Source organism: Anastrepha ludens, chromosome 2, assembly GCF_028408465.1.
Source record: "Anastrepha ludens isolate Willacy chromosome 2, idAnaLude1.1, whole genome shotgun sequence".
Classification (NCBI taxonomy): Eukaryota; Metazoa; Arthropoda; class Insecta; order Diptera; family Tephritidae; genus Anastrepha; species Anastrepha ludens.
The window spans coordinates 140875789-140889646 of record NC_071498.1 but is presented as its reverse complement, the minus strand read 5'-3'; the positions used below and the strand labels follow the sequence as shown (position 1 = coordinate 140889646).

The following is a 13858-nucleotide window of genomic DNA, read 5'->3' as shown; positions in this document are numbered from 1 at the left end:
ACAAACTTTGTCACTTACGGGCTTTATTTATTCTTTTTCAGTGAGTTGAGAATTAACTGGTGAAAATTTTCGTGCGATGATTTATTACTATTTTCGGTGGGCATTATCGACAGAGGAGTGTATTGATCAATTTACTTAGACTTTTGGTGTTGCCCGCTATGAAACGCTAGTAAAACGAGTTCCAACATTGCCGACGATCAATGCAGGATGGATTTCTTGAAGGCCGCTTAAAAACGGTTGCCCTGCTAGAAAGACTAGATAACGCAGGATCAGTAGTGACATATTGCAAGATAGAGGCATCCTTGGGCATTAGTCGGACCAGCATATATTTATGATTGCATGAATATTTGATCGTCTAGTAGATTTTTTTCCGTTGGATGCCGCATAATTTGACAATTGCCCGAAAAAGGATTCGAACTCGTGTCGATTGGTGTAAAGCAATGTTGTAGAAACTCAGCCGCGGTGATTCAAAGCACATCTATGACATCATAATATGTGACGAATTTTGGATGTATGTCTATGAGCCCGAAACAAAGCAACAATCGACAGTATGGGTGTTCCAAGACGAGCTTTATCCAACAAAAGTTGTTCGCGCAAGAAGCACCTCAAAGCAAATGGTAGCCTGCTTTTTTTGGAAAATCTAGGCATGTTACAACTCTACCACCAGAGAAACTTAAAACAGCCTATTCTTAGTGTCCATTTTTTTGCCAGAAGTTTTCGGAAAATTAAGGAACACCAACCTCAGAAGACGGGTAATCCTTCATCAAGACAATGCGAGCTTTCAGGTTTCGGTACAAAACTCACACAAGAGAGTTTTTGAGCACTCAAAAGATCGAAGTAATAGAACCTCAGCCTTGCAGCACTGATTTAGCACCTACTGATTTTTTTTGCCTGCAGAAGCTGTTAAAGTCCTTAAACAGCTCATTTTAGTGGTATTCACTTGTGAGTGGCAAAAGTGCTTTAAAAATTAGTTGTATCGAATGCCAAAGAGTATAAACTTCCAAAGAGAATGTTTTGAAAAACTAATATATAAAACCATATTTTATTACTATTTTACTGTGTTTTTATTATTGGGCGTAAAATATAAAAGCAAAGCCTCATATGAACTAAGTGGCACAAAAAAATTGCAAGCCTACACCCAATTCGGATTCCGTCAAAGTTCAATTGTAATTGGTGGATTTCAGTGTCCGCTATTTTATGTTATATTAATAAAAAAATGAAAGCTCTCAAAAGATGCATGCCGAGAATACTTCAAGTAAAATTAAAAAAGCTAAAAAATGTATTTCCACTATCGGAAACTTTAAAAATTTGTAGGGCCGTTTTCTCATCTGGCCAGTAGAGGACGCCTTACAAATCGAGCTGATAAATTCTCAATTGAAGTGTATTTTGTTTTTTGTAATTTGGTGGTTTGAATGTAAAAATTTAATTCAAAATGTAAATAAACAAACAAAGCAATTATAAAAAACCAAATCAGTTTGACATTCAGACCACATAACAAAAAACACAAATCAGCTGATACTTGGCTTTGTATACATTTCGATGACGGAGTGGACGGATGAACAACGTGCGTTGGTAATCGAAGGAGTATTTCAAGGCCAATGATTTGTGTGCAACTGCTCGACGTAGATTTTGTTCACGTTAGAATATTCGATGCTTATGTGATGCTCCAAGTGAAGATTTGATTCGTTCATGAGTGTGAAGGTTCCGCGCAACAAGTTCGGCGGCAAACAGCCTTCAACCGTTGCTAAGCCGGACACCAAGAACAAATGAAAATGTTGAACTTATTTGTCCTGGGACTTCTAAAAACTTTTATCCATGAAATATTGAAGAATGATCTTAAACTTCACTCCTTCAATTTCATTCCTAACTATTAAAATTTGGCTAAAAACTAGTGCAAAACAATGTTGGAGCGATTTCGTAGGGTAAACCAAATCTTTTGAAGTGGTGAAGCACATTTTTAATTATATGGAAGTGTAAATAAGCGAAATTGCCGTTATTGGTCTCCCAAAAGAGAGAACCGTATATTAAAACATTAACAGCCACAGGAATCTCAAAGTGACTGTTGTCAGTGACATTGTCAAGCTTGGGTTAGGATAAACGGCTGCCCTTGCGATGGGCTCACTTGGACATTTATGCAAAGTTTGTGCATTGTGATATCATACAGGGGTAGGGTAGGGCAAAGGAGAAGGGAAGGCACCAGACAGGAAGAAGGGACTTTCAATTAGAGGATGACAACCAGCGGGGCCGATTTACGTTCGTATTAACCGTTTCGAACAACTGTTGAATTTCACCAGATGTGTGATATTTTAGCCCGCAATATCCGCAGGTGTAGAAAAAAAATGAGAGCCCAGATGTCTAAGCCTTTGCCCGACGATAGCAAGGTAGCTGAGAAGCAGGTGCTGAGATGACTCCACCTCATCCTCCATACAGCTTCTGCAGGAAGGACTTGAAGCAATCCCAAAGCCTCACCGCATGGACACCTAAAGCCCAATATCCGGTAAGGACATCTACCAAATTCGGGAGGCTAATTTCGAGAGCGCATTCCTGCGCTCGCTGAGTTCACGCGAGGTCTATCTTTTTAGGAGCAGACCATAGCTTCTCAAGGGAACTTCATTCCTCTCATTTCGCGGTGAAACCGTCCTAAGGGTCACCTGTCTAGTCAGCTCATCAGCCTAGATGTTTTCTTCTATGCCGCCATGACCGGGAACCCAAATGAGCCTAATACCGAAGTATTCAGATTCGGCAATCGAGAGAGAAGTCAGGCATTTCCCGACTTATTTCGAACGCTCAAACAATGAGCCCAAGATCCTAATTGCGGCGTGGCTGTCGGAATAGATATTTACATCCTTTACTGTAATTACAGAAGTAAGCCACCAATCCACTTCTTTTTTAATTGCGGCTACTTCCGTTTGGAAAACACTACAGTGGTCCGGAAGCCTCAATTTAAGCTTGATAGGGAGCTCCTCGCAGTATACTCCTCCAACAACACTTTCATCTGACTTCGAGCCATCCGTAAATATGTTTGCAATGCCCTGCCTCCAGTGGAATAATTGGACACATTTTTTTGGAAAATCGTCGGGGGCAAGCAATTTCTGTGAACGGTGTCTCCTATTAACGCATGCTGAACGATTATTTTCTGCTAGTAATGAGGGAATATACTGCCTTTAATACGCACACATAGATTCAGCAGGATGGCGCCACACCGCACACGGCCAGAGAAGCCAAGGATACGCTGCGTAATTTCTTCCCTTACAAAGTGATGACCGTTGCGATGATATATTCTGGCCAACCACGTCGCTTGATATTATCCCTATGGATTTTTTTTGTGGGGGTACTTGAAAAGTAAAGCCTTTGAAACAAGCCCAGCGACCATCTCAACACTAAAAGAAAATATCACTTTAGGTTCTTGGCATCTTTGCATCACTTATCCAGCGAGTGGCACGAAGTACGGATGCCAGATTCCAAGAGTGTATTGGCCTTGAATATTCAGTGAATAAGAGAAAAATATATTGTTTAGCCCCTTCTTAACTTCGGTTGCACCTTTAAACAGCCCCGAACTAAATTATTGCCCTTCCACCAAGCATCTAGCGTATGAGACCTTTAAAAATTAAACCTGTCATGTACTTTATACTCAACACCACCCCTCTCATAAGCTGCTACAAGCATGCAATTTGTCCTGTCAGTTGTTGTCAATTCAATTAACCTGCCCGTATTAAACGCCATTAAATATGCAATGGCAACTTTATGTTTGTGCTCTGCATAAATTAATCGTGTTTTTTCTTCTTTTCTTTCCGCTTAACTCTTCTTTTGCTACATTCCATTTTTCTATTATTGCATTAATTACTTTTTTCCCATCCTCTTTTGTTACTGACAAAGTGTAACGGGTTTAAATGGGTGATGAATGTAAAAAAACAGCTTTTTAACACAAACACAGATCTTGTAGATATGTTTGAGCTCGTATATGTACAGCTAGAGAGATCCCACGTGGGCGTTCTTGGTGTTTTCACAAGGCAAACCTGTTGGCACAAAGGACCTCTGTGTAATATGTTTAATTGAAGCTGACAATGCACACAAACGCACACATACTGGTATATCTACATACGCAAAAGTGTCACGCAAATTGAAAATGCATTAGTTAAGTCTTGCTAGTGGTTCTGCGGTTATTACTTTATGTTCAACTTATTAATAAACTTTGCTAGTTTCTGCTTTTCACAAAATCGATGCGCGTGTGCAAATTGAATTATCGAACCAAGAGTGTGAAGAAGGTACGGAGTCGTTCGCTGTATAAACTCAATCAGAGCATTTATCAGTTCTGATAGGTAAAACAAAGTCTTATGATTGACCTGCAATCGCTGGCTTAAGGACAAGCTACTACTGACTGAATTAAGCATGAAAAATATTGTTAGGGTTCTAACATTGGCAACCGACGCGTCGGTGGGTGATAGAAAATTTTACGAGGGCGCTTCTATAAGTATCCATGTTTGATGACAGAGGGCGTTCCTAAGGGAAGTCGGTGTTAGAATTGTGTGCTGCCATCTATCAAACGACGGCAGAACAAATTTCAGACTGATTGATAGGTTAGTTTGGCTTTGGCAGCTATTCAAGTAAGACTGGTTTCGTGATTTTCCTCTTTGGATGATTGACCCAGCTCTTCCTCCTATTTGTGGTGTGCGTCTTGATGTTGTTCCACAAATGGAGGGATCTACAGTTTCAAGCTGACTCCGAACGGCAGATATTTTTATGAGGAGTTTTTTTATGGCAGAAATACACTCGGAGGTTTGCCATTGCCTACCGAGGGGCGACCGCTATTAGAAAAATGTTTTTCTTAATTTTGGTGTTTCACCGAGATTCGAGCCAACGTTCTCTCTGTGAATCCCGAATGGTAAGCACGCACCAACCCATTCGACTACGGCGGCCGCTATGATCGCAGTAAATATTGGTTCAACGAATTTAAACGTAATCGAAAATCCGTGTTTGATGAGGAGCGACCAGGACGCCCGGCAGACGTGGTTACCGAGGAAATCATTAAAAAAGTCCACGACATAATTCTTGCTGATAGACGAACGAAAGTGCACGGAATGGAACGAAAGTGTACGGAATGGCATTTAATATTTTACATGATAAGTTGACGATGAAGAAATTGTCGTCCCGATAGGTGCCGCGATTGCTCACAAGCAACAACAAGCGGATGCGGCTGTTAACTTCAAAGCTGTGTTTGGAGCGATTTAAATGAGATCCGAAGGAATTTTAGCATCAAGTTGCCACCGTTGATGAATCCTGGATTCATCATTACACACCACAAATTAAGCAAAAAATCAAAGCAATGGATTTCTCCCGGTCAATCTGCTCCAAAGTTGCCCAAAAGTTGCTCGGAAAAGTCATGGCGACGATTTTTTGGGCTGCGAGCGACGTCATTCTCATGAGCAGTACTACAGTAAGTTATTGGACCGCTTTTCCAAAAAATTGAAGGAGACACGTCCTCATTTAGCGTAGAAGACGGTGCTGTTTAACCATGATAACGCACCAGCCCACCACCAAACTGCAGGAATTGCCTTATGAATTGCTGCCGCACCCCTTGTATTCACCCAATCTAGCTGCCTGCGACTTGTTCCCTTACATGAAGAAATGGCTCGCGGGAAAAAAATTTCGTATCGCGGGAAATCGATACGTCATTAACTATTATCCCACAAATGTCTTAAAATTTTGAAAAATATTTCTTCTCCAAAAGAGTTCCGAAAGGTTATCCTGACTTGGATCCTATTGATCTACACCGGAAATGAGTTACAGCATTCCCGGCAATAAGGCTCAGTTAGTAAGGCTTGTGGAACTCTTGTAACTTTGTAGATGGGTTGATTACAATTAATATGCACTCAATAGACGTTGTCTCTGACTATAAGGAAGCCTACCTAGATTCTGACTTTCAGGTACGATTCTCATCTATTGGGTTGTTCGGAAAGTAATTTCGTTTTTTCCCGACAGAGGATTTAATTGTATTTTTTCACAGCTAACTTCACACTTAAGTCACATTTGATTATATGTTTTGTGTGTGAGTAAGTTCAACTGAATTTTGGTCGGTGCCCTTTTAAATATGGAGAGCAATAAGCAGTATTTTCGATATTTTACTTTTTTACTATACAGGGTGGGCCATATAGCGTTTGCTTTGTGAACCACCTATTTTTCTTTTAAATGGTAACACAAATGACATGTCAAATGTGTTCATAATTTACTTAAAGGTTTGACATTTACGAAATAGGACGCTATACGCTTGAAAAAAATTGGGAAATATTGAAAACCTATTTCCAAAGTAGTGAGTCTTCTACTCAAACTGTGAGAAATTTGAAAAAAGAATTCCAAAAAAAAGATTTGCCAACAAGACAGTTTGTGGATCAATTTGTTAATCGTGTTCGTTAAAGTGGATCGTTAATGGATAAAACAACACGTAAACGTGCTCCTACAGTGCATACAACCTCAACTCGTCATCGTTCTCAAGAATTGAACATTTCTCGCACTTCTTTGAGGAGAATTTTGCATAAAGACCTCGGTATGAAGGCTTACAAAGTTCAATTGGTGCAAGAACTGAAGCCTAACGACCATCCAATGCCTTTTCGGTTCGCTCAATGGGAAGAAAATCGTTTGACCGAAGATGAGCATTTTTACCGAAAAATCATATTTTCTGATAAAGCTCATTTTCACATCGGTGGCTACGTCTACGACTATTTTTTGTGGGGAGCCGTTAAGGACAAATGCTATGCGAACCATTCAGAGACGATTGATGCTTTAAAACACGAAATCGAAGTGGCCATTCATGAAATTGGAGCCCAAACAATCGAAAATGTGCTTAAAAATTGGGTTGATCGAATGACCTCCTGTAAAGCCAGTCGTGGCAGTCATTTGAAGGATATTATTTTTCATTCATAAATGACAATGTTCAATCTTCAAAATAAAAAAAAATTTGAAAAAATATTGATTAGTTTTTTTTTTTTATAGCCGATTCAAAAAGCAAATTGTACATGGCCCACCCTATAGAAAAGTTAAAAAGGCTGGTTTTCGAAATTTCGATCCGGCAGTTTTGATGTCGAAGATGCACCACGTTTTGGAAGGCCGGTTGAAGCTGATAAAGACGCGATAAAGCCATTAGTTGATGCAAACCGACGAACAACAACACTTGAGATCGGTGAGAGGTTAAGTTTATCGAACTCAACTGCTTATGACCACCTGAAAGGCATGGGTTAAACTCGAAGCTCGATATATGGGTTCCCCATGACCTCACGGAACGAAATTACCTCCCGAACAACCCAATAGAAGATAATGAAGAGGAAATCGAGCTGCCGGTAAGGAAGTCATGTGCCTCTAACCGGTGAGGCCAAGATGGGCGGTAATAGTGTGGGGCATGTTTATGCCAAGGGACATGGTCTTGCTCAATCACCCTATTAGTGTAATTTAATTAGATGTAGCCCTTGGAAGTATAAAAATATAAATCGACAGTAATTATAAAAATAAAATGATAAATCGTCAGGCATCTTTTGTAAGTTGGAATGTATTTTTACGCTTATCTTACACAATAATCAAATTAAAGGCAAAATTTAAAGTACGTGAAGTCTGTGTGATATTCAAATTTGTTAAAGAGGGTTGAGTCATGATAAACCATACACCTAAAAACATGATAAAATTAAAATACGCTGATACCTATCTAATGATTATTGTAATAATTTTTTTCTTTATTTTGTATAGCTGAAAACGAAAGAAGATAAAGAATGCCGGGAATGAAATAGCGACTCACACACACTTCAGATATACTTATAGTATGTATAAATATATGTAAACAGAGGTAAATGCAGACTCTTATAAAGATGTGCCTCCCTGTAGGGAAAACCTTATTACTTATTTATTTGTTATTGTAATTTATTAAGTTGTTTTTAATTTTTTAATTCATTTAGTTTTTTTAATATAATTCATTATTCATTTTTATTATTTTCTAATATTGTATTTTTCAATCTAAATTTTTCGCTTTTACTTCTAAATTTTCATTAATTTTGCCATTTTAGTCAAGTTAAATTATGATTGAAATGTAAGTGTACTCTTCCAAATATACAAGAAGGCCACGCCATTTGATAGATAGATATAAATTGGGGTGAATCAAAGGAAAGGAACTCTGTCGGAGCAAAGCTAAACTCTGTTGCATCCCAGTAATAGGTCACTACATAACACTAAACTACAATTCATGACACTGACACATGTGACTCCGGTAAATCTCTATACCAAAAAGATGGCTGCCATTAATGCATTAGGTTGAATGAAACGGGTTGCTGGAAAGCTGCATCTCGACCTCTTAGCAAATGAAATGAATCGGCTCTATAACGTGCAAGAAGCACGGCCCACGGCAGTACAAAAAGCAGCTGAGCAATTGCTGATAAATAGGTCGGTGACAGCAGCTGTGGGATCAGTCGCAACGCAGTCGTTGGACCTACAAACTCATACTCAACTCTTGATGAGTGGTTAGTAAGATGATGAGTGGTTAGTAAGAAATCATGGAGACACCGGCTATCGCCTTTCGCAGTTGCTCAGTGGACATGGCTGTTTTCGGGAATACTTGCACCGTTTTAAGCTGGCAGACAGCCCTTTCTGTCAAGACTGCTCGAATACTGAAGAAAACACAGAACACGTGATCTTTTATTGCGTTCGCTTCAGAGAGAAACGAGCTATTCTCGAAAAAGCCCTGAGTCATCATCAATCCCCAAGCAGCCTCGTGAAGATATGTGCGCAACCGGCAGTAAGTGGGAGGCAGCCCAAATGTTCACAGGTACGATCATGAAGCGATTCCGCCACATTGACTGGGAGCGCAAAGCGAGGCAGCAACAGTTACAGCCGCAACAGCAGCAGCAAAAGAAAAGACGAATGGTATCTGACGAACCGACGTCAAGCACAGACTTTTGAGTGAAATACTCAATACAATATCGGACAGAAGACAAGACGGTAGTGGGTTAGTATAACACTACTGTAACTTTTCCGATGTCTCCTTTACTTTAGAACCATCTATGAACACAGTGCGAGTAATTGTGACTATAGAGGGTGTATAGCCTTCCATGAACCAGGAGAGGAATCTGGGCGCACATACGTACGCGGCTCTATACTTTACACTTTAGTGATCCCAGGTTAGAAGCCGAGATGAGAGAATTGTTGCAGTATTTGTAGGAGCGTACCCCACATACTATTGGTGTGATGGACCTTTGAGATGCTTCTGGCATTTTGATTTAAACCTCCTTCAAAAAGCAAAAAAAAAACGTGGGTCGTTGGAGGGAAAAACTTATGGTATTGACGGTATATTATTGCGACAAACTCAGTTCACCTCGGGGAGGACTGATTACATCGTTTACAGTCTCTTTCCATCTCGGCGGAATGGAGTAAGGGATACCCAAGCTGTAATTCAGGCACTTTATTCGCCTGCAACAACCTCTAAGATGGAACAAAGTAGGAATAGCATTACCACCTTGAGCGTTACGGAATAGCATTACCACCATATCGTTAGCTTAGTTTGGGTGCAATCAAGAATGCAATCTCCTCAAAATATCTACGAATTGCGGATGGATGGATAAGTAGACGGAGTGATCAGGCAACCTCAAAAATCAGCAGGATGTTATGACCCACCTACAACCACGAACAAACGACAACATTGACAAATATGAAACAGAAAGGGATACCCGCAGGGATAACTGTTTTCTGGTCCATAGGAGAGCAGGCAGCCAATATATACTGCCATAGTTGTAATCGACCGGAGCAAAAGGAAACTACATATATTCTACATCCTATATGAATGTTTTGCCTTAAGGAAGGCGCGAATGTTAATCATTGACAAGCCGCTTTTTGAAAAACTCGATGATAGACGTAAACAACCATATATGGTTCCTCAATCACACAGACTGGATATAGTCGTGAAGAAATAATCGCATAACTTGTAGGTAGCGAGGATATGGCACAAAAATGGTGTGGCAGCACTTATTGGATTTTTGGTGAATCACCACTTCAATCAACCAACTAAGTATATCCATAATTCTAATTGGCCAAGAAACCTACAGTCTCTATTAAGAATGCTGAAAGGAATTTGGTAGCTGTGTAACGAATTTTCAGAAAGAAAGTAAATCACTATCATGGAACCCCTTTAGTCTGATGCTGGAAAAGATGTTGTAGAAATAAATTATACAATTGTTCAAGTGTGCTGACTGCATTTTCTAAGCTACATAAAAACGTGAAGTAAATTATCATGGAGCTGCAGAAGAGCAAGTATCTCCTATCATGAAACCCAGAGTCAGTGCACTGGATTTCCGGCACCCACGTCACTCAAGAAAATCAAATTTTTAATTTCCGAAGAAAGCTTCGTTTACTTGGGAATCAGTATTACTCGTAAGATTATGAATGATATCAGCCTTGTATTGTTCAGAAGTGCTACTTTTGCACGTTTGTTCTAATGCAAAAATAACTAGAAGCTGTCATAAGATATATATGTATATATATAATTGGCGTTTACATCCTTTTTGCGTATTCGGCCGAGTTCCTCCCCCTATTTTCGGTGTGCGTCTTGATGTTGTTCCACAAATGAAGGGACGTTCAGTTTTAAGCCGACTCCAAACGGCAGATAATTTTTTATAAGGAGCTTTTCCCTGGCAGAAATACAGTTGGAGATTTGCCATTGCCTGCCGAGGAGCGATCGCTGGTTGGTTCGTTGGTTTGAGTAGTGATTCTTCCAGAATCCAACTAACGCCTCCGCACCATTTTGATGCCACATCCTCGTTACCAACTTGTTTACCAATTATTTACAGCATGACTATATCCAGTCTGTGCGGTTCAGCAACCTTATCAGGTTGTTGAGATCTAAACCAGAAAGCTGTTCAAGACTCTCGAACAGCGGTTTGCCCAGGGCTACCATTCTGTCCTTCCATAGGGCAGGGCATTCACAGAGTAAGTGGAAGATTGTTTCCTTTTTCTCCGGTTGTTTGCAACTGTGACAGTATGTATTGTGAGAGATGCCCATTGTGACTGCTTGTTCTCCCACAGACCAAAAACCAATCTACGGCGGCTGTCATCATGCCCGTTCTTTAAAATGACGCAGAACCGTGAATGATAACAAAAACTGATGAGGCGGGCCTTGTTCGGAGTGTTCAAAACAAATATTCTGGGAAAAATGTATAGACCTTTCCGCGTTGGCGGCACCGAATGTGGCACACGATGAAATGTTGAACTTTACGCACATACAGGGTTGTTAATATTCGACGGACCCATCTGAGAAAACAGAGACGTCGGATCGCTTAATGACATACCGCGTTGGAAGCGTCAATCCAAGCAAATTTTTACCATCGAACAGTATACGCTACGGGAGTGCTCCCAAATTGTTGAAATCTACATTCAACAAGAGAAGTCAATTACGAAAACTCAACGTGCGTATAAAAAATTAAATAATGTGAAAAGTGCGCCTTCTAAGAACACCATTAAACGTTTGTACGAAAGGTTTTCGACTGGTGATGCGACCAAGGTGATCGGATGAGAATATTGCTCTTGTACGGGCCAGTCCTGAGACGTCGCCAAGGACATCCCAAAATCGCCGTTCTCAGCAGTTGGGCATTGCTCGGACCACTTTACAACGAATTATCCGCATTGATCCCGTATAAGATTCAATTGAGGCAAAGATTGTTGCCTGCGGACAAGCCTCGTCGATTGGAATGGCCCCAAAAAACACATGGGTCCGTCAAATATGGGCAACCCTGTAGACATAACGGAGTGCATCTGCTGGCTAGCTAATGTCCTAATACTTATATTTCCGCACTTTTTGTAATCTTCAAAACACTTTTCGTAGGTCAATCACCCGCAGGTTTTTCTGCAAATTCTTCTCCATTTCACCTGAACTGTCTAAAAACTTTCTGCGAAGTGGTAAATTGAGTTGTGCGATCAGGGAAGACTCTTTTGCTGCTAGTATAGCGACAGCGAATAGGCGATGGAATGATTAGCGGTATGAACTGTACACGGATAGGGGCATGGTGCATGTCATATAAATGGATACAGACGCTCTGGTTCTAGCTCTGACAATATTCAATACGATGTCCGAAAGTGATAGCAAAGGAAAAGGAAATCCCCCACTGTACTGGAAGGACTAAGTGTAAACAGACTTGACTTCATTTGGTAAAGAAGAACCCCTGGCGCGATTAAATGATTGCGCCTGTTCTGTCCGCCAGTAAATAAGAAACTATTAAGTTCGCGATAAACTGGAAGTCTAACAAAATTTTCGAAAGTTAGTGCAATGAGAACTACATTTAATTTACGGAATCAAAATTTCATCAAATACTTATATGAAAATGTAAATAAGGCAAATTGGTCAGATCTGCGACTTTATTCATTGCACATCAGTAAAAACTAGTTGATTTCCCTGCAGGGATAGAGAGGAATGTGTGTATGTTACGTTTATATGTATGTGTGTATGTACTATGTATGTGGATGCAACTATATACGCAAATTCATAAGATACTTCAATTAACCGTGTTTTTGGGTGTGAGTATTTGTGTACGCTTAACCACAAATAATAAAGATATCATACACCGCAATACACACCCGCATGCACACAAACAAACACACTTTCAACCTACCATTTTGTGGTCCAGCATAGGCTATTATTAACGCGGTGAGCAGCAGCGAGCCCAAAACGATACCAGCAACCAGTAGCGCGCGCCGCTGGGAGCATACAGCGACTCCTTGACGCGTCTGTCGACCACTCGATTCGCCACCTGTAAATTTAATTAAAAAGTTTTTATTTATTTTTGTATTTTAAAATCTCGTTTTGTTTTTGTTTTTTTGCTACAAAAGGCTATAAAGTAAGAGTTCAACAAGCCAAATAGGCAAGTTGGCAGAAAGCACTGACTAACGCGCTCTTCAATCAACATCAACAATTCAAAAGCTAACAACATTTAGTTGCCGCCCAAAAGACTTTTCCTGTTTTTCGTACAGTTTTTCAAATAATTTTTATGGACTATCTGGCTTTTTTCGTTTTTTATTGCAGCTTTTTTAGTGATTTGTTTTTTATGCTTGTTGCTTTGTACGAGGAGACGTCGCAAATAGTTGGGCCCTTTAAGTGCTTATTGTGTCTAGTAGTTAGATTTATATATGCAATTATAAATAAGAGGCGTGGCTATAAAATAACGAAACTAGCGCCGTGAAACCTTTTATTTCGATTTCATATACATTTACTTATTACACCGTGCGACACAAATATACTTATTTTATGAAGCAATAAAAATTGCATATGCACGCGAAGCTATAAATTTTATATGGTAATACTACTTAATACATTTTTTAGTTTCTTATCAATATTCTTTTTTGAAGGTCTTTCAAACTTGATAGGGCTAAATTAATTTATTACTTATTTATTAATTTATTTTCAATTAATTTTAAGTTATTATTCATTAGGGGAAACTTAAACAGAGGTGGCCACTGCGTATACTTTATGTCATAGAAAGAAGGTTCCACCATTGCCTTTTTAAGCACGAAGACCGAAGTTGAGGTATGCATTACTACATATGTATATCCTCTATCTTTAACTTTTAACCTTTAGCATGTATTTTTTTCACAGTAATTCATTGAGAAATTTCGTGGACGTTTAGGGATTCAAATCAGATGATATTGGTCACCATATTTGTACTGACGGCTCAAGGATGGACAATGGCACTCGATCGGGAGTGTACTCGAATCAAATATCCTCAAATTGTTCCTTTAGACTTTCAAACCGGTGTATCGTCTTCCGGTGTAGCGTCTGAGATCTACGCTATAGACAAAGCAGCAAAAACGTTAAGATTAATGGACTTACCTCCGGCAAACCTCA

At 39.7% G+C, this 13858-nt stretch overlaps 1 protein-coding gene across 1 annotated transcript in view; it reads right to left on the bottom strand.

Annotated features, from left to right (window-relative positions):
- LOC128855455 (endoplasmic reticulum aminopeptidase 2) overlaps positions 1 to 13858 on the bottom strand; it is a 125436-nt gene that overhangs the window by 21231 nt on the left and 90347 nt on the right. Inside the window, exon 3 of the mRNA XM_054090366.1 lies at positions 12630 to 12767. Coding sequence (XP_053946341.1) covers positions 12630 to 12767 — 138 coding nt within the window. The remainder of the gene's footprint in view (positions 1 to 12629; positions 12768 to 13858) is intronic.